The 25,157-nt window shown below is 39.3% G+C and overlaps 2 protein-coding genes across 2 annotated transcripts in view; one reads left to right on the plus strand and one right to left on the minus strand.

The window, feature by feature from the left end:
• The first annotated feature begins 958 nt into the window (after positions 1–958).
• Positions 959–11,401, plus strand: gca (grancalcin). The gene is made up of 8 exons (XM_046053601.1): positions 959–1,117; positions 3,898–4,131; positions 5,250–5,319; positions 6,303–6,346; positions 6,560–6,707; positions 8,448–8,561; positions 8,802–8,860; positions 10,407–11,401. Exons 1-8 carry the CDS (start codon positions 1,094–1,096, stop codon positions 10,431–10,433), a joined length of 720 nt encoding a protein of 239 aa, XP_045909557.1. The 5' UTR covers positions 959–1,093; the 3' UTR covers positions 10,434–11,401.
• The window catches only part of kcnh7 (potassium channel, voltage gated eag related subfamily H, member 7), a 67,932-nt gene continuing 54,173 nt past the window's right edge, over positions 11,399–25,157 (minus strand). The window contains exons 13-18 of the mRNA XM_046053589.1: positions 21,054–21,329; positions 19,501–19,657; positions 15,937–16,126; positions 14,219–14,490; positions 14,032–14,094; positions 11,399–11,723 (exon numbers count right to left, since the gene is read on the minus strand). Coding sequence (XP_045909545.1) covers positions 14,049–14,094; positions 14,219–14,490; positions 15,937–16,126; positions 19,501–19,657; positions 21,054–21,329 — 941 coding nt within the window. The 3' untranslated portion in view covers positions 11,399–11,723; positions 14,032–14,048. The remainder of the gene's footprint in view (positions 11,724–14,031; positions 14,095–14,218; positions 14,491–15,936; positions 16,127–19,500; positions 19,658–21,053; positions 21,330–25,157) is intronic.

Genomic DNA, 25,157 nt, shown 5'->3' on the forward strand with positions numbered 1-25,157 from the left:
GAAATTCTAGGAAAGTGAAAACTGTTAACTTTATGGCAAATAAAATATAAAATGACTATCAGGGTCTTGTATGGCAAGCTGTTTTAGCATTTATTTCTTAAAACTTTCTAGTCGCTATTTAAAAGCTACTAGTACTTATACTCTGCAGTTCAGATAACTATTCATTAGTTACTAGTAAAACTATAATTGAATAGTTACTACCACCATTTCCATTTTACTAGTAGGCCTATCTATTATTTATCTACTGGTGCTTATTTTTTTTAGTTACTAGTAACTATTCAATTACTTATTAGAAAGAATTAAAATGTTACTATCAACAAGCCATTTCACTATTCATTAATGAATGAGTAGTAACCCAAAACAAATTACTAGTAAGAATGAAAATGGTACTAGTGTCTTTTGGAACAGTTACTAATGACTAATGAATGAATAACTGATACTAGTAAATGGAAATAGTTTCTAGTAACTATTCAATTAGTTACTAGTAACTAATAAAAAGGTGATATCTGAATTGCAGAGCCCTATTGATTTCAATGGTAAAGTAACTAAAAAATAGTTACTAGTAACAAATACTGAAGTACTAATATCAAATCAATTGTTACTAGTTAAACAGGAATAGTTTGGATGGAATGGCTACTAGTGACAAAACCTTACGTACTAGTATTGTCACTTGTTACTAGTAAAACAGGAATAGTTTCTTGCAGCCTAACTAATGGAATATTTTCTAGTGACAAAAACTTAAGTCCTAGTATCCAATCAATTGTTACTATTAAAACAGAAATAGTTACTAGTATCTAATGGAATAGTCACCAGTAGTGACTAATCAATAAGTACTAGTAGCATTTAATAAAAGTTTTAAGGAATAAATGTTAAAACAGCCATAGACTTGCATAGATTCTGCCTGAAGTGTGGTAGGCGGGTCCTTTACTCCTCCTCCACACCGATTGGCTGTCTGGTCCCGACAGCCCGGATATGATGTAGCAACTGTTCACACTTCTCGGAAGTTGCAGCGGTGTAACAGAGTAACACGTCTCCAGCGTCAGTCACACTTTAAATATATTAAACTTGCGATACTTTGCTGTTTTTCACAGAAATGGCTTATCCAGGGTACGGCGGGGTGAGTAAATGATATGTAACCGTGCTTTTACTGTCACTAACGAGCTACATTGGTTAGCAGAAAAGCTAACCTGGGGCGCTTGTTTCAGAGAATTTCCCGATAATTTAACACAAGTTGGTTTGCTAATTACAGGGTTTCGTGTATTCCTGTAGCAATGCAGACATCCAGATATAGTTTAAGTTTAATAGGTGACTTTATTTTTACAGTTTCATTTGAAAGTTAGAAGCTAAATTGGCATCATTAGCTCAGAAAAATGTCTTCCGGGATGTAAGTTCCTGAACTCTCAGGAGTAACGGTAAACGTCGGTTACTCAACTAAAATAGCAACTGCCTGTAGTCGAGCTGTGCAGGTTTGGGTGGTGCCTTCTTTAAAGCCCATACACTATATCTCAAACTGTAATTCTATTAGTTTGATATAATGCATAATACACTCATTGTATAATGTTATATGAATTTAGATGAATGCACTGATCCTGGACAAATGTTAAACTTTGTCTAACGAAGCTGAACTTTTAGCAAGTCTGAAAGTGTGACCTTTAAACGTGGACTGCAGTAACTCTTTGGTGTTGTAAAATAAGGACTACAACCCACAATGCTCGCCCTCTGGCATTGAATCAGCCAATAGCAGGCCTGCAAAGGGGGCAGGTCTGCATTCTTTCAGCTTCCTACACACCTGAGGCCTGTTCTGTGAATTAGGGCTGGGCGGACAGGCCAAAAATGTTACCACGACAAAACAATGCACATCACTTGGTACAGATAATTATCACGATAACTGTCAAATCTTTATTTCCATCTAGTTTAGAGGCAGATTTTTGAAACCAGATGACTATTTTAATGGTCAGAACAAACACTTCCACAAATCTGAGGTAGAAAATTAGAACAGTTCTAATGATAAAATCTATATTCAAAAAATATGCATGAGTAAAATTAGGTAAAACCTTATTCTTTCACTTCCTTTTTCTTAACCATAGAAATATCTAAACAGAATAACTGCTGATTTCTGTGTGATTCTAATGAATTATGTCAAACATTTATTATATTTTTATTGAGGAATATTATATTGTAGTAATTCTTATCGTTTTATCGCCCAGCCCTTCTGTGAAGCAAGTTCAACATACCCAGGATATCTTTTTGTTATGTGGCTGGTCACACAACACTGATTATCAACTCTGTATGTCAACCCAGGGTTTCCCAATCCAGCCATGATCACATAAAAGGGCCATTGTTTGCAGCAAACATGAACAAGTCTACTTAGCAGAAGTGCCATATTTTACAAAGAGCAAACTGTAATATTAGACAAATATGAAGAACTTAAACTCATAATCCAGACTAAAAGCTACACAGATGCAACTTCCACATGCAGGAAGACAGAAAATCATGACTGTGTTAGGTAACAGGCTTTCATAATATCACTACCCCATCATTAGGGCCTGAGTAGCTCTGAGTAGTAATGTGTTGCTTAGATGTGTTATGGCGTGCATTACAATTTTAGCCTTATCATTTGTGCTGTAGCGGCTGTGTGTCAGCTTTTTGACATTAAATAAGTGGTCGTTCCAAAAAACTTTCAAGAACCTCTCGTCACTTAATAAAGTCAAATTTATTTATTTATGTGCTCAAAAATGTTATTCTAAAATTATTCTAAAGGAAGTTCATAAAGCTACGTAAAGGAAAATCCATTGATTCATACCATATATAATGCTCATATATGGGAAGATTGAATCTGAATCACGGCATCAGTTCCAACATTTACTGAAACCCCTCCCCCATATTACCTGCGCCCACACAGCAAAAGGTGGGGCACTACATGACCAGGCTCTGTATTAATATGAGAACCAACAGCAACCTCAAGTATAATAGACAAATTCATATTAAACTCAACTTGAATACCAAAATGAATGCTCATAATATTTAGCCAAACATAAAAATGCTATGACAGGATGTGTGGAACTGGGAGCAAATAAAAAATAAATATAAAAACATTTCAGAGCGGTCTTACTTTCCTATCTTAAAATTACACCAGGTTTAATGCTTCAGTCAGTCTCTGCTGTCGGATGATATCTGGATACAAAAGCATCTCTTCATCACCCACAACAAAAACATACAACCTGCGAATACTGATGTCATTTTCCAGGAGGACTGACTGGTCAGTGGGCGGTGCCTTTTATTGCGTTGATCTCTTATCTCAAACATAACCTTCTCCGGAGCAGGTTAGCCGTTAAGCGTAACTTAGCATGGTGATGTAGCCAGGTAAGAAGTCGTAGGACTGAACACCCAGGGTTAACCCTGAAGTTACCTCGATAACCACACATCTCGCTTCGTAGGAGAGGCCCCTGGTTGTAAATGCTTCATGCTTCAGATTATTGAAAAGTGCAAGAAGAGAGCTTTTATAAGATATTTCCTAAATAATTGACAATATTCAGTTAAGGAACACAGATCACGTGTCTGTGGTGGTGCTATAAAATGGTTACGTTTCAATCAGATGCATATTTAATTTTTGTCTTTCTGAACAACAAAAATGAAAAATGTTCTTAAAAAAATGTTTAGAATGAGTTTGGTTTGTGGGGTTTATATTGTCTTTCAAACTCACCAGAATTCTTGTATTTCACAGCTCAGCAAATACGTCACGTTTGTTATTACTGATGTAGTTAATCTGAACATTAGGAAGAAAGGATGTGCATTGTGCTTGTATTCATGCAGAATCCTTTTTCATGGTGTATCGTTAACGAATGAGCAGATTTATATATTTATCTGTTCTTCGTTCTGATCTGTTCTCCGCCTCAGTATGGGGGTCCGATGCCAGGCATGCAGGCTCAGGGGATGCCTCCCCAAGGAATGCCAGGAGGACACATGGGAGGCCCCATGGGTGGGCACATGGGTGGACAAATGGGAGGTGCACCTCCCCAGGGAGGATATGCCCCCTATGGAGGAGGCTATGCAGGCACGTATGCAGCCCCAGCCCCAGCACCAGCTGCCAATGATCCAATGTGGGGTTACTTTACAGCCATAGCAGGCCAGGTAGGCGTGGTTTAACTACTCTAGAAGAGCACATGTTACAGGTATCCTTTATAAAAGCCACGTTTTTCACTGTAGGCCTGCTTTCATTTTCACATTTCAAGTGTGGACAAGACCCAGACATTCTCTCTTTTCAGATATTTCAGGTTGTTTTAAATGGTTCAGGAAACTCACAGTTGAGAAATGTTCAGTTCTGTCTTAACTTGATTTCTCTGGTACTACCCACTACCAGTGCAAATTACTAATTTTACAGTGAAAGGTGTGAAGTAGTCTTTGGTAGTATAAAACATTGGATTAATTTTGCTTTTTGTGTTATTTGTTTTTTTTTTTTTTTTTTTCTAGTTGCCTGCAAAACTTTGGGGGATTTAAAATGCCTACAGAAATACAAAGTGAAATATGATGCACATTGTTATAATTATTTTCTTCTTTATACATTTACTGGGTCATAATTAAATGTACACTTTAATATGTTATTTAGCGCTGACAACAAAAAAAACTGAATCCTCTCCAACCAACTATTCAAGTGTCTATCATGGCAGCTGCTGACAGCACTAATAAACCCATGGTCCTGCCCCTAGGCTGAGATTGAACAGTTGTATTGTTTACTGTTTTGTCGTGTTTAGGGGGGGAAAAAAAAAAACAACAACCGTAAACTCGTCATTACATTTAATGACAGTAGCAGTATCGGCAGGTCTATGCTGCTGCCTGCTGGGCTACACTTAAATACAGTACACGTCATTACTTTGTTTTCTGTGTTGTGATTAGATTTTCATGTCATAATGAACAAGAATTGATTCCGTAATTGAAGACAGAAAGCTAAAACTCTGCCCTTTTACTGTAATTATGACAGTAAATTCCAACATAAAAAAGGAAATGCAATAACAGTGTGTATTGTAGTTGCATTTTAAATCTCCCTTACAGAATGCTTCCACACTTATTCGCATATTATTTAAGACCACTTAAGTTACTTGAAATGCACATTTTCTTTTCCTTTATTTCCCCGTTGTCACTTGGCGTGGTGTATACAGTACTGGTGGTAGCATACAGAGGGTGATTATGCAGTCTCCTCAGAATGATGTTAATTCACACATGACTGAATATCACTTCCCTGCTCTGCACAGGACGGTGAGATTGATGCAGAGGAGCTCCAGAGGTGCCTGACCCAGTCTGGTTTTAGTGGCAGCTACACTCGTAAGTTCACTACCGTGCCTTTCACAAAAGAGGATGACTGACTCCTGAATTATAGCACTCCCATGAGTTAATTTACAGTGCACAGTTAGGTTAAATTCATTCAAGGGTTGTATTCTTGCAGGACAGGTATTTGAGCTTCATGCATTTAACAAAAACCAGCTGCTGCTGTGACTCACTAATCTTACCACTAGGAGTGTGATTTACACCATTTGCTAAGGTTGACATGTTTTAATGTACATTTAATGAGTTGTTAAACCAACTGGGGTGTGAAGGGAGTGTTTTTGGGTTGAAGCATTGCAACAACTGCTTCTTTTTTTTTTTTTTTGTGCTCAGTGTCACAGTAGAGGGAGTTGTGCACACCATCTCTGTGGGTTCTCAAATTGTTTGCGTTTGCTGGCGAGCTGACTGAATCCATAACTCAACTGCAATCAAAATCTGCTTTTATAAGTTTTAATATTGTAGTATTTGATTATGAGCAGGTGTTGGTGACTTAGAAGTAACAAGGACTTCCTCCAGCTTCTCTCAGCAGCAAATAATACCTTTGTGAATTACTCTTAAAGGTGGGGTAAGCGATTCTAATCCAGTTCATGCCTTTTTGTTTTTTTTTGGTTGTCAAATTCAGCCAATATCTCCTCACTCCTAGCTGTAAGTTCTTTGTGTGCGGATGTCGCACACCCCACCTTTAAGCCTGAAAACATGTCAGCCCTGAGGTTTGGGTTTCTACTGACTATCTCAGCCTGTCAGGAGAAAACTTATATCCTCAGGGCATTTTGTGAACATACTCCAAGAAATGAAAGCAGATTGCACAGCTACTGCCCTTTGTTTACATTTGGCCACAGATTGTACCTTTTTGAATTATGAAATGAATTAGAAGTATGCGCCGATTGTGGTAGTTTTTTTATCTAGTCTTAAGAATTAGTCAAGTCTAGGTGTTAAAAGAACATACATTTTTATACCTAACATGTTTTTTATTATTTTCACAGCATTCAGCATAGACACGTGCAGGATCATGATTGCAATGCTCGATGTATCCTTTCTATACCACCAGGGTTAGGGGGAGGGGGGGGACATCTGTGTCAGTCAGAGGTGGGACTGGCTGATATGACTATGAAATGTGTGAGCAGTACGTAGGGTTCAACCTTGGACCAGTTTAACCAGCTGCTTTCTTTATTACATCACACCTGGCAGTCATTATCCATGTGGCACAGCAGTTATTAAAGCTTAACCAGACTTTCCCCAGAGGGACTTTACAGGCAAGATGGGCTTCAATGAGTTCAAGGACCTGTTCACGGCTCTGAACGGCTGGAAGCAGAACTTCATGATGTTTGACCAGGACAGGAGTGGAACTGTTGAACCTCACGAGATGACTCAGGCAATCAACGCTATGGGTGAGAGTCTTTACGGTTTAACATGGATATTTAATGCGGGAACTAGAGCCAACCGATATGAGCTAATTGCATTTGTCACGTTAATTACATGACTTACTTAAGCTATAATAAAACCGCCCCATCACCTCTCCTCTCCTGAAAACATTCACGACTTCACTGCCCTCTCCCGGGTCACAGCACTAACATGTTTAATGTTACAGTAGTTGAGTTGATTAGTCTCAACAACTGCCACACTGTTTCCTAAAGAAATCTGCAATCTATTTCATTAATATAATCCATTTAAGAAATGGTATTATAGCCCACATACAGAACAGCTTTCAATATTGTCCTGTTCTAAGTGTAGTTTATAAAGGAAAGGGGTCTACTATCCAAAAAATTTTCAATATTTGCTCATAAATCGTCTCTTTCAATTTAATGTCGGTCTGGCTCTAGCAGGAACACATCTAATGGTAAACAGAATGTTTGACACTTAATTAGACTTCAGAAGTCAGTTAATCTGTGCTGATTGGTGTGATCAGTCCATGACGTATTATCACAGTAGAGCAAAGAGGGAGCACACCGTCCCTCTCTGTGTTGTTCATATTATCTACAGTTCCAACAGAGGGAACCATTACACTTGTGTTTCCAACTCATTACTAAATGTGCTCTATGTTTTGATATTTTGGAAATCCACCTTTATTCTGTCCTCAAAATGTACAGCCAGGTTATAAGCAGGAGGAATTATCTTTTGTGGCATGAACTTTTCTAGAATAAAATGCTGTTTTGTGTTGCAAAGTAGAAGTTATGACATCACAGCATTGATTTTAAAAATCACCTTTTAAGTTGATATGGTGACGTTGTTAGCAAAGAGTTGCATATTATACATCAACTTACAGAGCAACATGATCATTCAATTGGAGTTGTTTTTTATTGGCCACTCAGTGAAGGTCACTCCAATATTCTCTGTTTTTAGCTTCTGTTTGTGGTCTCAACCAACTCCTGAGGGAAATATCTGGCTCTTTAGCTGCTAAATGTTCCACTGTGTTCACCAGCTAGTCTCTGTCTGCTGCTGAGCAGCTCGTGCACAATGGGTTTTCAGAGCATTTTTTGCTGAAAATAGCTGCCTGCTGTGGCCACAAACGACGCTATGACAGACGTGAGAGTGAAACAAAACAGTAAAGTTGCAGCCGCACATCTAAACAGCTCTGTAAAGCTGAATGGAGCTGCAGATCCAAGTGATGATTCTCTGTAGGTTCATCATTGTTTTCAGATTTGATACATGTTAGTGCAAAATATGTCTGTATTTTTAAAGATAGCGTTACCATCTGCAGTTTTAAGGAAATACACCCAGAGTGATTGTAGGAATAATCAAGGATGGATTTATTAATGGTGAAATTGTTGGATCAAATTATTTGAAAGTCGCATGGATTATTATATTTGCAGATATTTTTTAGTAAACTCATCATTGTGAAATAACATCTGTCTAAACATTGTCAGTAGAGTTAAAGTTTTATACCTAGCCCTACTGCTTTTTATTTTATTTTTTTTACTTCACTCTTTTGCAGGCTGCATAGAGTAGAAGGAGGGGAAATGATACGAGGTGTTACCAGCTGATTGGGCTGATATATGATGTCAGACATGTAGCAAATGCAAATACAGGGAGGCTCTACAGTCATGTTGAAGTGTACCTTTTGACATACAGTTTGACAGGACACACTGTCTATCTAACCACGTTTGACATTCCTCCCATCACTTTATCAGGCTACCGTGTCAGTCCTCAGACTCTGAATGCAATCATCAAGCGCTACAACAAAGGAGGAAGGATCTTCTTTGATGACTACGTGGCCTGCTGTGTCAAACTGCGAGCTCTCACAGGTATGAAACAAACACAGGATGTGTGTTGGATAGAAATGACCTGACATGTTCTGTGAACAGCTGCTCATGCGCAAATGCCTGCTTTAAATGTGGACTGCGAAATTGCGTTTGGTTTCATTCCACCTGTGATCCCTGTTGAAATCTGAAGTGCTGTGACCTTCTGCTTGGCTCGCTGTACAAAGCTGTGTCACAAGGTGTTGTGAAATAGGCTTTATTGAAATCGTGACTCTTCTGTTACAGAGAACTTCAGACAGAGAGATACCATGCACCAGGGATCTGTCAACTTCCAGTATGATGATGTAAGTCCATCTCCCACACCGTCCCATTTTCCTTTTTGAAAATCTCACTTCATCGGATAATAAGTTTATGACTGGTACTTCAAAACATTTTAGCCTAGGGCTGGGCAATATAACAGATAATTATCGCAAGATAATCTTCAATAGCAATATTACAAATAAAAGAAATGTTTGATTTAATTTATTTGAATCAAACACGTATTAGCAATGGGATTTATTATAAGGACTGTAAAAAGCCTAAAACTTTATTTTACTCATGCATATTGGTTGAAAAAAAGATTTCATGATAATTGTTTTGAATGTTCTGCCTCAGATTTGTGAAGTGATCCAGTGTTTAGAATTAAGTGGTTATTTAACTTTATGGTCAGAACAGTTTAAAACCACAATCAACCATCTGCTTTCTTCACTCAGGAGCAAAAATCAGCCTTTAAACTTGAAAGAAATAACAGATTATCGAATATATAATTTTGTTTTTAGCATGATAATAAACTTGGCTGTATCACCTAGCCTTATTTGAGCCTATATCAAAGTGGACTGCGGAAAATGATTGGGCTGGGGAGGGAAGTGAACCGTAGGTTTCACTTTTTAAGGAAGCAAGAGCGCCCTCAGCTTTATTATTTGGACCCTTCACTTGAATTTAACCTTTGCCATTTAATAGAACATTCATGCTGAACCTCTTACTTTCTTCTATGAGGTTTGCCTGGACGAGTGTTCCCAGTCAGACTCACCAGGATGAGGCAAATTAAATTTGACCATTAACATAAAATGCCTCCAAATTGTCATAAGTTTGTGTTTAGCTCTGTTTGTGGTAGGGATGGATGATATGGCCAAAAATGTTATCACGATAAGTATCATTGTTATTTATTTTGAGTTTAAAGGATGATTTTTGCTCGAGTGAAAGTTGAAGAAACCTGATGGTTAATTGTGGTTCAAACTCTTCATGTTGAGCACTTGATTCCAAACAGTGGATCACTTTACAAATCTGAGATAGATCATTCAAAACAGTTCAGATAAAATCTTTGTCAACAAATATTCAGGAGTAAAATTAAGTAAGTTCAGTGCACGATTAAAAAATTAAGTTCTAATGTGTGTATGATTCAAGTGAATAAAATTACATTTATTGAACATTTGTTATTGAAAAAACAATGATAGTGATAAATTATTTTCCAGCCCTAGTTTGTGGGTAAGTTTCATTCACAAAAAAGTTACCAAAGAGTGAGAAGAACAGACAAATGACTACATACCTAATTTAGTAGTGTTCTTGTATTAGATGACCTGGAACAGTTAGAAATAGTATTACAGATGCTGTGTCATCAGAGCTGTTTTGCCCCATTTGTCTCACTTTTAATGGGATCAGGTGAGAAACAGTGAGTTTTTGTTATGACCTACCGTCTCAGCATGTCAAACATGAGCATGCTGTGTTGTTCAGTGCAGACGTTTCATGACATTTGTCGCTATGCCTGCATGTGAAACAGCTCAGTGCAGTTTTAAAAGGCGTTTCCAGAGCGACTCTGTGGTTGACACACTCTTTCCACTCAACTCTCAACAGTTTATCCTGTGCACAATGGCCATTTAAGTGGTACAGTGTGTCCCACACAACGAGATCACAGCATCTAAATGAACCAATCAGCGGTGGATCCTGGACCACTGCCTCACAGGAATGCAAAGGGAGGCCAGTATATTAGTGAGCTGCCATGAGCCGCAACAGGAAAAGTACCCATTGCTTGTAATGCTTTAGTCTTGTCACACAGGGAGGGGCTGGTGTACATCTCCAGCCATATATTATATTAAAATATATACACACACACACACACAGTATGTATCCAAATTAGAGGGGAATAATATAGTATAGCACCCTAGTGTCTGAATAATTAGAAAAATACTGTAAACGCTTACAGATAAATGTACGCACAGGGTCAGCCATGACTTTACCAGAGATCTCACTAGTTTGAATATTGTGCTTTGGGTCTCATTTTAGAATGAAACTCTGCCAGTGAACTGATTGTACTGACCTGTGAGACACCTATTGTGCCATTATAATCTCTGAATGTATTGTCCAATATTTTAAAAGCATTTATATACAACTATGTAGTAAAGGCAGCGTCAGCAGTATTTACAGATAACATGTTGATTTGCTTTTACTCTGAATTTCAGTTATGAATTTTGTTCTTGCCAGTACTTTTCGTGTACATTATTTTGTGAACAACATTTTAGGTTCAGGAAGTAATGTGCACTTCTATTTTATAAGTTATATTGAGCCCCACCTGTAGAAGATTAGATGCATATATATATAGCTTGATGTTTAACTTGATAACAAGCCAAAGTGACTGTGAGCTGACTATAAATCCACACTGTTACCTGATACTAATGTTATTGAAACAATGTAATGTCATTATCTTAATTTGCCTGAGATTCTGCAGCTGTAAACATTTGTTGTCCATGTTTCAGTTCAAACACAGCCAGGTTCAAGTCAACCTCTAAACATGCACACATGTTGTAGTAAGGATCATATTTTGTTATCCACAATAAACACTTTTTAAATCAGTGTGCATTCTGTTTAATCATTTATACAGTTGCGCATTTCTTCCTCCGTCTATTTACACAATATATTTCTTTAAATATAGTTAAGAACAGAAACATTCAAATTAGCTGTTAAGTGTTGCATTGTATAAAATACAGTGGCAAACATTTAAAAAAATGCATAAAAACAATTGAACAGCACTAGATTTAAAAAGTGACATTTATATCCAGTACAGCAAGTTTTCTAATCTCTGTGCAAAAGTTTGCAAATCCCATGAAAGTCCAGTGGACGACTCTCCAGGCGTTAGACATGTCGAGTTCGGCTTCAGCAACTTTTGTTCTACATCTGTGCTCGAGAAAGAAAGCTTATCAAAGAAAACACCCCGCCTCCATCTCCTATTTCCCCCAATTATCTCTGACGTCTCAGCTCTTCTGGAAGTGTAGGAAACAAATGAGCTTTTTCATCATGACATCTGATATGATTTCATCATTTCTCTCATCTTGCAAACCCTTTCATCAGTTCTACATGTTATGATATCACCAGGGGTTTGGAGTGAGGAGGTTTCCACTGGATGAGTCAAGGGACACAATGAAGCCCGGGCTTAAGATGACAGTAAAGTGTTGGCTGCTTCAATGTGCTGAAGAAGTTCAGAGGGAAACGTCAAAGTAGAAACTCAGCGGAATGACATTAAAATCAATGTGCAATATTAAATCAAGACAAACTAACAGCATTCAGTAAATGCAGCACACAGCTTAAAGTGATGCCTGTCACTGGAGTCTTGCTTGCTACATTGAGAGGCTATGCATTGCATTCTTCATCCCATCAGCGGTCCACACTATTCTAACATCAGGGCTTTTTAAAAACCAATAAGGTACATATAAAAATAATGGCAAATTAAACACTTTGTTTTAGAAAAATAGGTCTAACCGCTATTTCTAAGTCTCTCTGGATGAGCTATGTGCCGTACCTTAGTATGAATACATGTCACACACATTTGATTGAGACCTTTTATAATTTAGTCAAGTGCGGTCTCCATGCAATACATGAGCTCATGTTGGAATTTGTGTACTTTGAAAACTAAAATGACTAATTCATTTTTGTCATGCAGTTCGCTCTAAAATGGTTCGGTACATTTACATCTGTGATGGTGGAGAATTGGATTGATGTCGTTTGTAAAGGCTAGAGCAGGCATATAAAGCTAAGGCTATTGAAGGCTTGAGCTGTGTTTCTGGCCCAAAACGTGAAAAAAAAAAAAACATCTTAAAGAAAAAAATTTTTCTTAATCAGATGATGCTTCATTTGTGATGATATTTTCTATTTACGAAATTGTACTTTTTAAGTTGATCATGGAAGACCTAAAAGCATGCAACCAAAAACTACCGTCTGGGATAGCCGGAGTTCGCTCCAGCTGTTAAGAAGATTCAGGATGTTTCTTCCTAGCCTGCAGTCTTAAGTTTACATACACTTGTATGGGACACTACATCAAGGCAGTTTAAATCATTTGTTCTTTCTCTGTGACAGAATGATTGAGAAATGTACTTGTAACGTTTTGTAGGTTGTCTGGTGGGTCAAATATATAAAACACAGCAACTTACGTTAAGTTCTAAAATGTCATAGCAAAAGGTGAAAGATAGTTTTGGGATGGCTATATCAACCTAAAAAGAAGCTCATCAACCACACTGAAATTATAATTTGTTGACTGTCCTGAAAAATGCAAGAGAACAAATTACATGTAGGTTAAACTCTAACCCAACTAAACAAAGTAGTACATTTCCCAATCTAAAACTGCCTGGACATAACAGCCTGTACAAGTTTTGCCTGCGACTGCAGATACCCCACACCATGCTTAATACAATATCGATATGATATATGGTAATTATGTTTTCACATCTACTAAATCCACAACTTTAGGCATTCATTTTGTTGTCTTGAACATTTACAGTTAACCACTGAAACGTTCTGCATGTGAAGGTGTAAGGCGTGTCAGGATACAGATCTTAACATAGCAAATTAATTCAGAACATAAGTATTGTTGAAATATGCTGTCTTTGTTCAGGTTGTATAAAATGATCTCCAGAGCGTATTAAACTATACTAGGAGTCTCTTCACCATTATTGCTCTCAAAGACAAAAGTCTTGTTGTGCTATGGGATGTCCACGCAGGCTTTACACACATTATTACACTGTGTTCTGAGCTGAATAAGAAGGGATTTTCATTTGTTGTGGCAATGTTGTGTACAGTAGGCACGCTAAATATACAGACGGATCTCAATGTGAGTTTGTCACTGCGTCGACCGTTCGGAGCTGCTGATAAAAAGATGAACTTCAAAGCTGCGGAGTGGAATATAGAAATGCCTAGGAAAGAGTTTCAAGTAGCTTTGTCCCCTGTGAAGAGGGAAGAGTCATAGAAAATGAGACTTGATAGCTACAGTAGTCTGTAAGCATGCCAAGGTCACACCTGATTGCCCGGTGAGTCGGTGTGTGTCTGTGTCTAACATGCAACAGAAAAGAAAAGACGACATGAGAAACAAAAACATGCATCTCTCTTAGAAAAAGCACATTAGGTGCCTCGTGTTGCTGGCAGTGTTCTATTTGAAGTATGTACACGGTAGTTGATGACTTTACATTATGTTATTAATATAGTGTATAAATACCTCTGTATAAATAGACTTTATACATCTAAATCAGAGTTGGTGGGACGGGGGATGGGAGGTTTTCTGAAAAGAAATGGAAGAAAGTCTACAGTTTGTTTTCCTTTGCATATTCAGTCTCTTTCTTAGACCCTGAGTCAAGCTTGAAAAAAGACCTTCAGCCAAAGTCAAAGCGTGTGTGGAGGCCTACTTTTCTGGAAGCCCCGGGTCAGAAACTGGCCTGTGGAGTCCCAACATTCCTGAGCTGCTGGGGACATCAGGTAGGGAGGCTTGTCGGCCTGATGGGAACCTCGGTGGCTGTTGTTGCTCTAGAGAGTCCATGTTGTTTTGTGTGTGCGTCTGCGCTGTTTCTGTGTCGCTCTCCAGCAGTTCAGCAAAGTTCCCATCTGGAAGAGTCCCTGTGTGGAGGAGGACTGGGGAGGATTCTTTGGATTTGTTCTGGGCCTTTTCTGGGCCAGGGCTCTGAGGGAGACAGAAAACAGTGGGCTTAACAAGCCATTTGGCAGAGACACTAAAGACAGATATCGAAGGAAGTAGACGACACATAACCAAATGTCTGTTTAAACAAAGTCAGCTGACCGAGAACACATTACCGGAGACTCTTGACACAGTCTGTGCATGACAGAAACAGAGTCTTAATGTGCAAAACTATTCATGGAAAGAGCCAAAATGACTTGCTACATTCTTACTTTTAAACACAAAATGCATACAAAGTGCAGAGCACATGCTCAGACTGCACACACCTCATTAGTTTTAATACGCATTACTAAGATGGTAAGGCCAGCCCCTTGAATTGTAGCTGCCACTGGCGTGAGTGAGTGAGGCAGAAAATTGTAAGTGCAGCCATTTACCAGTGATGTGCTGGGAAGAAGAAAATTATCTAAGGTTTTTAAGGTTTGAGTGAACAACAGAGCAGAAGCAGCAAACACCGTCATCATTGTATCTTGTAGGAATGGAGGATTGACTATATGACTCAAGACTACATTATCTATACTTACACCCATACAGAATATTCATTAAATAAAATGCAGGTTTCTCTGCATCATTTCAAATACTGACCTCTGCATAGACTAATACTATTTATTTCTCATTGCTATTTGTAGTATTGGCATTACAGAAACGAACACTCCATACTCTGTTTTGATGATAAATTCTTACTGTTCGACCATTTATTTTAAATAGCAATCAAATTCAGCAATAAAAATACGGCTGCAATTAATGATTATTTACACTGGTGATTAATACATGGATACATTTTTAAAATTAATTGGTCTATTAAATCACAATTTCACGGAGCGCAATTTAAGATATTCAATTGTCTAGCCAATGGTTCAAAACCCCATGTATTTAAGAAAAAGTATAAATATTCACATTGGAGAAGTTGGAACCATCTCATTTTTGCTCAAGAAATCACTTAAATACTCTCCATGACAACATGACCTACGGCACTAACATCACAGGTCATGAAGACATTTGAGGGGCTGGCTCTGCAGCACTCGAGGCCTCTGGTTACTGACTTGCCTGGACCTGCTGCAGTTTGCAAACAAAGCACACATGAGTGGAGGATACCATGACCTTCCTCGTGTTCTGACTTCCCCAGTGCTTTCAACACCATCCAGCCCTGCCTGCTAGGTGAAAAGCTCCTGGCGATGCAACTGCACGCTGACACCAAATCCTGGATAAAGCACTATCTCGCTATAATACTGCGTGGTGTATGACCTAATTTAATACAGATTTGTTTTGCAAATTGAAACTGAACAAAAGCAATGGTAAATGCTGTAATTGTAGCACACACCAGTTGTTTCCAAATCAGCTCAGACATTTAGAAAGGGCAGTACTTTTCCAGTGTAAAGTCAGCTCTTCCCCTTCGTCGCTTGGTGTTGAAGCAGAGTAAAGTGTCTGGTGTACCTGTGGCCGAGGTGGAGCAGGAGCGAGGCTGAGTTCAGTCTGGATGGCAGACACCGGCTGCACCCTGATGGCTGGCCTCTGGTACTCGGGGCTGGAGGTGACAGTGCTGTAGGCGGGGGGACCAGCCGTAGTTTGTCTCTGGAGGAGCTGCAGGATGGCCTGGATGTCTGCCGTCATCTGGGACTCCAGTCTGATGGAAAGACAAAGAATAAAACATGGAAAAAATAAGTTGCCCAACGCATCGGTACCAAGTTAGTGGTTAAGGACAAATTAAGCAGTTTTGTGGTTTCGCTTCTTCAAAGAGTCTTGAGCGTTTTTTGTTTAGATGCTCAGTTTTCCTAATCAATACTGATTTACATACTGATGATGACAAACAGCTGATGAGCAGCTGCACAATATTACATCAATTAGATATTTAAAAAGGAGCAGTGAGCCGGCATCACACAGATTAAACCTGGATGGCAGGAAAAACTGCTTGAACAGTTATGACGACAATTGCCTAATGATCAGCTCGGTCCGAGCCACACAGAACGGACAGCTGGCGAGATGAAATATTCACTGAATTTGACAAAAACACGTGTACTGGATTAGCTTTCTCAAGAATCGCATACCCCACCTTTAAATGTGAATGTCATCAGGTTGTTCTGCAATTGCCACCGTTTTGCCACGCTGATTTTATAATGTGCGTTTGTACTCAATTTGTTTAGTTTCTGCAGTGACGTAATATCACCACAGGGATCTATAATTTCATCTCATCTTCCCCATTGGGTGGCTGTCAGCCCTATAATTTATATGATGATAGATAACATCTTGTGCCCCACTTTTCTCAGGAACAAAAACAGTAGTCAAACAGAACGTAAGGACAGAGGATCAATTTGATACATCAGGTCTGAAAATGTATTTAATCTGTTAAAAACATTGTATACCATGTTTCTCCTCTTTAGTGTCACAAAGGGTTATTAAAAAGGACGGTGGATGCATGGTCAATACTAATACGAAACACTAGGGGGAGGCTCAAACCTTACAACTGCAGATGGTTTACATTGAGTATTACAGCAGCCCTATGCTTCTGAAATGCAAATCTTAAATTCCATTAAAATTTCTGTATTTCATGCAAAATCTAGTACAGACGCTTGTCAAGCAAAATGTAGTTAAAGTTATTAAAATTACAAGTACTAATTCTGCAGAAAAATGGCCTCAGTGACCGATATCAAATGTCTTTGCCGATATACAGCATACACATATATACTGTATATGGTCATTGTTAATACTGATCTAGCTGGTTGAAGTGAAGCTACTTTACTAACAGTACATAAAGTAGTTCATTTAATCTGTAGTGGAGTAGAAGTATAACAGAAAAATTTTACTTTAAGCTAGAGTAGGTAATGTATTTCAGAACCATGTATTTGTATTATCTGTTGAAATTGTCTTTACATCCCAACAGCAATCAATAAATCAAATGCTCTTGAGAAAAATCTGTGGCAGTCGCAGGTTAAAAGCTGGTCTACTTGCCCGTCTACCTACCTGCGTGCAGTTTGCTAGTGCACTCACTGCGCATAAAAATGTATTCTGTGGGAGTGGCGTTGGAGGGAGGCCTGAAGGGAGGGTTTGGGATTTTCACTCTAGCTGTCTCTTGCTAGTTTCTCCAACGTAACCTACTCCAGCTTTAAATACAGTACTTGATCAAATGTACTGTGTGTGATGATTGTTGGAGCATGCAAAGAAATTTCAGTAAGAACAGATAGAGTAATAAAGTATCTTGTATATAAGATAAGGCTTTAATATTTGTTGGAAAGCAGGTACCAAAATACAGCTCAACCTGCACTGTGTGTCATTACCTAATACTGCAAGTTACATCATGGCATGGAGTGTCTGAGAGGGTTAATAGCCTCTTCTCTCTATACACTACTTTTTTCAGTCCATCGGCAAAAAAAGTCAGAAAGAGCAAACAGAACGAGCTGAGCAGTGTAGAGGGGAAAACCTCCTTGTCACTTTGCCAGGTGCCTGTTGTTCTTTAGAGGACAATAAGTGGTAATAAACACTTTGGCTCTAGCCTGTTTCTGTAAAATGAGAGTTTGTGGTGCAGCGGCCATGCCTGCCGCCTCAGACAAATTCTCGCTCCATCTAGCACAAATGGATGAATAATGACCAGCTGTGGGGAGACTCACTGGCATGATCCCACATTTCCACTGGGAGGAAAAAGTTAGATCAGTGTGCAGCCTCCTGAAGAAACTTGTCTTGCTAAATAGTTCTTTACCTCGCATCATTAGATCCCAGTGTATTAAGTCGTGAAGGACAACTTTTCCTCCATAACTGCACCAAAACTCTGCAACTTCACCAAGACATCCACCATCTCAACCTCGCAGGATGACGTCAGGAGTCTTCGCAATGTGTCTGCATCTCGTGGCTGCCTGCTATAAATAGACAGCCGCTGACTGTCTGCCTCCCCCCTCATCTGCATCAGAGCACCACCAGCTGAGAATCACGTGAGCTGCTCACACAGTCTGCTCTCCGGCAAACACAGTTGCAGCGGGTGTCTGGCCCAAAATGTCTCTGTGCAAGTTTTCAGCCAATTATAGGCAGAACTGCGTGGTGGTTGTATTGCACGCTGGGCTTTGAAAGAGGACTTTGTTGAAATTAAGTTAAAGAAAACTAAAAAGCCTCTAATGGCAAACTGAGCCAAACGGGATCCCATAAGTGTCTTCAGTTATCTAAAAGGTCAACAGCTTCATCTCTAATAGACATTTTATGTATCGGACTTCAACCCAAAGTTTGAAAATATGTTTTCATTATCATTCATTTTATCCAGGTTTATTTGATATTGAAATTTTAAACTTGCACTGCACTCCTATGAGACTACCAGACTCGCAACAGTTTAAAAAAAAGAAAAGCTCAAATTGACACATTTTTACTACACATTCTTCTTCCTTATCAAAAACTTGGCGTCTACATTAACGACAACTCGCCTGGCTGCAGTTCTGTCGGAGATTCTGGTGTGTTATGCTAGCAGTGGCTAATGTAGCCTCTTGCCTCGAGCAGAGATGAGCAGAGCTCCGCAGAGGTCTGTGAGCTCACTTCTTTCTGATTTCATACCCATTTTCAAACTTGTAGTCCGACGCTGATTTAACTCAAGGACATTTATCAGTCTTCACACAGCTTCCTCTGGAGACAAAGCTTTATACAACTTTCTTTTGTCTTTTTTAAAAAAAAAAAACATATGCAATAATACTCCAATGCCACATGATTATTATGATATCCTTTAAAACAATATGATAGGGTCTAAGATAAAGCCAGGTATGGATTATATCCCAATATAAAAGGATTGTAAATAGAGCACAGATCACTAGCTTCTCCATCTTAACAGTTACTGTATGTTTCACCTCGGATGCATCAGATGTGTCCCTGGATGTTAATAAGCCAGAGAGCATTTTAAAGTATTTAGTCTAAGTAGCGTGTGGTTTTCAGTGTTTCCACTCATATAGCTGCCACTCTGACCAGAAATCAACAGGTTTAAGTGAATGCACTTTGGTTTTACATGACCAACATGTTATTTCCTCTCCACACCTGTTGAGGTGCTGCTGCAGCAGGTCCAGCCGTTGCTCTACCTCTCCGTAGGTGAGGTCTGTGTCGCTGTCCTCTCCCGCTGGCGTCTCTCGACACTGGGCTGACTCTTCTGCACCCTCGCTGGGACGCTGACGCACCCACTCCTCTGCATGGAGCTCTGGAGGGACAGACGTGTGCAAACAGACGTGAACACACACACACAGACAGGGTAAATGATCTGTGTTATTAGAACAGCGCCTCGGGGGAAGCATCTTTCTGTGTTGTGCTTTCTCATCATTTAGTTTTACTAAGCTCTGATCAGCTTACCGCCTCCTGAATCCTAACATCTCTCCTACAGAGGGAAGCACACATCTGACCCTGGTTAACAAATCACACCCTCAGTGGGATTTGTGTTCCCCTTCTTTTGGTTTTCAGCAAGTGATGGCTGGAGATTAAATGACATTTCCAGTATGTGGTTATCGCCGGGCTGTTTATGGGAATCAATATCACTCCGCTCTACTGTGGCAGAAATCCTCTTATGGCTGCAACAGCTGAATCATGGGATATTACTATTAAATCAACACACTGACACAATTTTGGCATCTTACTTGGCAGTTAAAATACAGGGAAGTCCTGTAGTAAAGGTTATTGTTATGTTACTGTGTGTGTGTGTGTGTGTGTGCGCAGGAGCTTGGTCACACTGGAGGATTTTGTCTCGGTTTAAGCCGGCTGTACAGTGGCTTCTTCTGACAGGAGATCATGCGAGGTCGGGCTGCAGACACAAACTGGTGTGTTTGCTCAACATGTAGACGGTGAATGTAGATGCCAGGGATCTCGATCCCAGATGCAGCTCAGTCGAGCCTGCCGCTCCCACTGTCTAAACTGCACTGTAATCCACAGGAGTATTTGATAACTTTCTTGTTTTGTCTGGGTGTCACGGCGCTGAATCTAGTCTTCATTGGAGCTGAATAAATAATTAAAACCACAATTGCATTTATCGCTAAGATAAAGATTTAAATGTGACCCAACTCACCAGTCATAGTAATGTCATCAACACGATTTTACCTACCGTTTCCTGTAAATCCTTCATTTGGTCATGACCTACGATCAAGAGGGGTGACCCCGGGCCAGTAGCTGGATATAATCCTCTTATGTTTTATTAGTGAGTGCGTTTTAGGTTTCACCATAATGACACATAATCCTTGTTTAGATTTATAATAGGTGTGACATTCCTCCTTTGGGGCTTAGGGATTTTTTTCTAAATTAACTTCTGAGCCAATTAATATTCTAGGGTAAAACTTTAGAGGACAAGCAAAAAAATTTACAGGAAATTTCATGTTTAAACAAGTCAGCGATTGGCTTAATACAGATTTCGTCTCCTCAGTGTTATTTTGCTAATTTAAACTCAGTTTGTTGATGTTTAGGCAAAAATAGAAAAATCTGTTTAGGGTAAACAGCCTTTTGAAGCCGCTTCTTTTTTTCTTGAACCAAAAATAAATCCCTCGTTACTAAATAAAAGTGAGAATTAAAAAACTACTGTAGGCATAAAATCAGGTGTCTGGTTCTTTCATCACCTTTATATGTCTGGGTCTGCGCGTCGTCTCCAGCCTGTGCGTCTGGAGTACTGCTTAGCCCGAGGCCCAGGGTGTGGTCCCTAACCACCGGGTAGCCGAGCACACCAGAACACAAGGGCCTCTGCTCCTCCTCCTCCTCCCTGCCTTCCTCCTCCTCCTCCTCCTCCTCTCCCTCCTCGGCGACCTCTCTCCTCTCCTCAGCTGCTGAGGCGGTGTAGATCTGCCTCCCTTGCTTGGTGTTGCAGTAGGTGGCCACTGGCTCCTTGTTGTGGGAACCTACAGGGAGAAATGGTAATCAGGAAATCTGCTGGGGGAACACCGACTTCTCTGATTAGACTTCCTCACTTCCTCCGGGGATGTCATGGTTGTCTCATTATCTTTGACAACAGGTAGCGAGTGTTTTGCTTTGGTGTTGAAGTGAGGACAAACAATTTAGCAGTGCTCCTTTTATGCTTTAAATTACTCGAGATGTTATGTAATTGACACTTACACACACACTAAAAGTGTGTTTACAAGTCAAGCATGATGATAATGTAGAAGAGTAATGCTCCTGTTCACTGAGCAGCTCGTCAGCTCTCCATCTTCACACCTGATGGACTGAGGCAGGATACGCCAGCTGCTGGACTGTGAAATGGACTGTTAGGCACATTCTTTGTCTTCACTTGTGTTATATTGGGAGATGGTGTGGAGATGCTGTATTCAGACAGCCTGTAACCATGGTGACCAATTTGATTTGCCTGAATCGAAGCCAAACTGCTGAGTGCTGCTGTCCCAAGTCTTTAGAAATGTCATAAGAAATTACAACTGTTTCCACAGTGCGGGTCGCTCTCACTCAAACATGTCATGGCAGGGCAGGTGTTGTTTCCCTATAGTGTTAACTGATGTGAAGAGAGCACACAGGTCCTGAGGGGTGTTTTATAAAAGGAGGCAAAGAAATAGACGGTTTATTGTAGGGATGGGTATCGCTACTCGGTACCTTTATGGTACTGACCGAAACAGCCCGGTATAGAGTAGAATCCAAATGTCTCCAGTCAAAGCAGTACTTCTAGACACCTAGGCCTACTTTTTGTAACCAAATCGCAGCAAAAAATGACTATTTGTATGGTTTTGCTTGCAGCCAAACACGCAAGCAAAACACCGAAGGAAAGAGAAGAGAATGCCTTCCCCCCCCCTTATGTACCTGCACCATAAACTGTCAAAAAAAATATATAAATAACAAAAAATAGGTGTGCACGTGCTCAGTCTATGCGTGATCTTAACAGCCGCTCACCTTCAGCTGCGGTCTCAGGCATGTTCGCCACTGTTGCAAGTTTATCACCATAAGCTTGGCTTTCCATTGGTTTCATTTAACATTTTTCTGTACATTTTGATTTGCTATTCACATCACTTGTCACTGATCGATCGCTGCGTTCCATCACATCAATTACAACGCTTGTGGCGCAGCAGCAATCAGCTGATTTTACTCCCGGAGCCTCCGGCTGCATCTGCGGCTGTTCAGGTGTAGTTGGTTTGTTCGGCTGGACGTGCAGCCTCTTTTTTCTAAACTATTTCACTCCTCAGATATAAAATAACTCTTAAGCTGTAGTCTTTCCCCTTATAGGCTAATACCAGTGAGGGTGACCTAATTAGGATGAGGAGGATCTGATACAATTTACCAATACTTTTTATTTAGCAATTATTTGAAACAAGAAAAATTAAATGGATAACCTTGCTTGTCCATAACAATAAAAATAAGCTACTAATAAACTACTATGGCTTCAAAAGATGACATTTTATGCAAGGTATCGAATGAAGTTCTCAATTGGTCTCGGTATCACTTTAAGGGTACTGGTTTTGGTACTGGTATCTGAAGATTTTAAATGATACCCAACCCTAGTTTATTGGGAGGAGTCTGTGTTGAATGAGCCTAAAAAAAAAAAAAATAATAACAAAAAACTGAACCACGCTTAACAGAACAAAATGACAAACAGTTGCTGTTCCTCAGAACCAAAGGTTTGCTTTCATTTGTATTTTTAATTACATCACAACCGTCAAATGGTGGAAACACTGTTTAATCACCCTCCGATTGACTGTTCACCCCTCTTATATTTTTAACTGACTGATTTCTGGGTGTCTATATCTTTAAAATTTTATTTGAGAGACATCAATGCTGCTGCTATGACGCTACAGCCTTGTCAATGTTGTTTTATTAGTTTTATTGTAATTGCAGTGCATTCAAAAGCACATATGGTGACTGGAATACAGTGCAGATACCTTAGAGTGGAAATAATGAGAGCAGGTTTTAAGTACAAAACAACTGCAGCATATGTCCAAGTGTTGATAAATTTGACATGTACTGAAAATAGACACGTTTTAACAGTGCAGCAAATTGATTGTAACATTTTTTAGACCTGAGGTGAAGCTAAGCCTGAAGAGGGGGAGAGGTTTCCATTGTAACTTAGGTCAGACACGGACGAGGGCAGTTTAAGGTTTACAAATGTTGATACTAAAACACTGACTTCCAGGCGTCTTAATAACCTTTTCCTCCAAATGGGTAGATAAATAATGGGATGTAATCAATTTAACATTCTGATTTTTTTGCTCCATTTTGCATGTACAGTAAATACTGCACATCGGACTGCCAGAGCTTGTTAATCTTTTGAGTCACAGCCTCCTTCCCAGCGTTTTAAAATAGCTCAGCTGTTGATGTTTTATCCGCAAAATACATTACGAAGCAAACACTGCTGAGTCACATTTTAAGATATGATGTGACTATTTACAAAGTGAAATACAGTAGAATTAAGTCAGAAATAGTGTCGGACTGATGATCATATAAACTGCTTCACCCAACTCATTGTCATTGTACTTAGGGCTGGGCAATGAAACAATAATGATAATTATCGCAATATAATGTTTCTCGATAACAATATAATAAATGTTCAATATATCATCAATAAATACTTGCTTGAATTCATTTGAATCACAAACAAATTAGCACCTAATTTTTCTATTAAAATATTTTGTTGAAAAAAAGAGGCCTGAAAAAAGATTAATATTTGTTGAAAAAGACAATAGTTTTGAATCTTCTAACTCAGATTTGTGAAGTGATCCACTGTTTGGCATCAAGCGTCACCTTCTGTCCATAAAGAAAAGTTTAACCACATAATTAACCATCTGGTTTCTTCAACTTTCACTCAGGAGCAAAAATCTGCCTTTAAACTTGAAAGAAATAATGATTTGTTTCTTCACTGTGACTCGCTCAGCTGTTTCAGACCAATGAGGCCAGTAATGTGGTTATCTGAGAGTGTATTTATTAATCACCACATCACAAGTTCAAGTTAAAAAAACCAAACAAACTTCGATCTATATTAACCATCACACAGCCCTTTAACACCTTGTGCTTCTGCACATACATCAACCAAAACAGCAGGTGAAGATGCCCACAGTTTGTGCCCCCAAGACCTAATGCATAACGATTGTCATTATACGATTAAAATAGGAATCAATAAGTGAACGTTAGAGCATAAAACAGAGAATGGCATTGAAAAGGAGACATCCCAGAGTCTTTTCACAGATATAAAAGCAAATTTGTTATGACACATTTCACATCATATCTTTTGACCTCAGTGGTGTTTTTACACTTAAGTGCAAATAGGTGTTATTCTTATATAATGTGTTAGGATCCTAATTATTGTCTGAACAATAAATTACACTTGACAGATGGTTCACATCACTGCTACACACTGAAATTAAATCATTGCCCTACACCTGTGCACAGAGAAAGGGTGGAGCATTACCTATGAGGTCTTGTTTTGTGGGGCCTGTCTTACTCTGATCAAAGTGCAGGGAGACAGAAATGAGCAATATGGGTGTGGTTTTTCCATTTAAAAACTAAACATGGTTTTATGATTTAAAAGCACATTAGTGATGTTGTGCCTTACCCGTGGAGGATTTCCTTCGGTAGGACACACGCCTTTGACACTCATCCTTATTAGAATCACTTGCGTACGTCATCTGTGAAAGAAACCATGTATGGTCAGATTGAACCATGTAAAATATATAACACACGGTGGCGTACTGATTTATACGAACAAAAATCTATTTGGTGTGTCTGCAAAATTAAGT

Source organism: Micropterus dolomieu, linkage group LG01 (genome assembly GCF_021292245.1).
Source record: "Micropterus dolomieu isolate WLL.071019.BEF.003 ecotype Adirondacks linkage group LG01, ASM2129224v1, whole genome shotgun sequence".
Classification (NCBI taxonomy): domain Eukaryota; kingdom Metazoa; phylum Chordata; class Actinopteri; order Centrarchiformes; family Centrarchidae; genus Micropterus; species Micropterus dolomieu.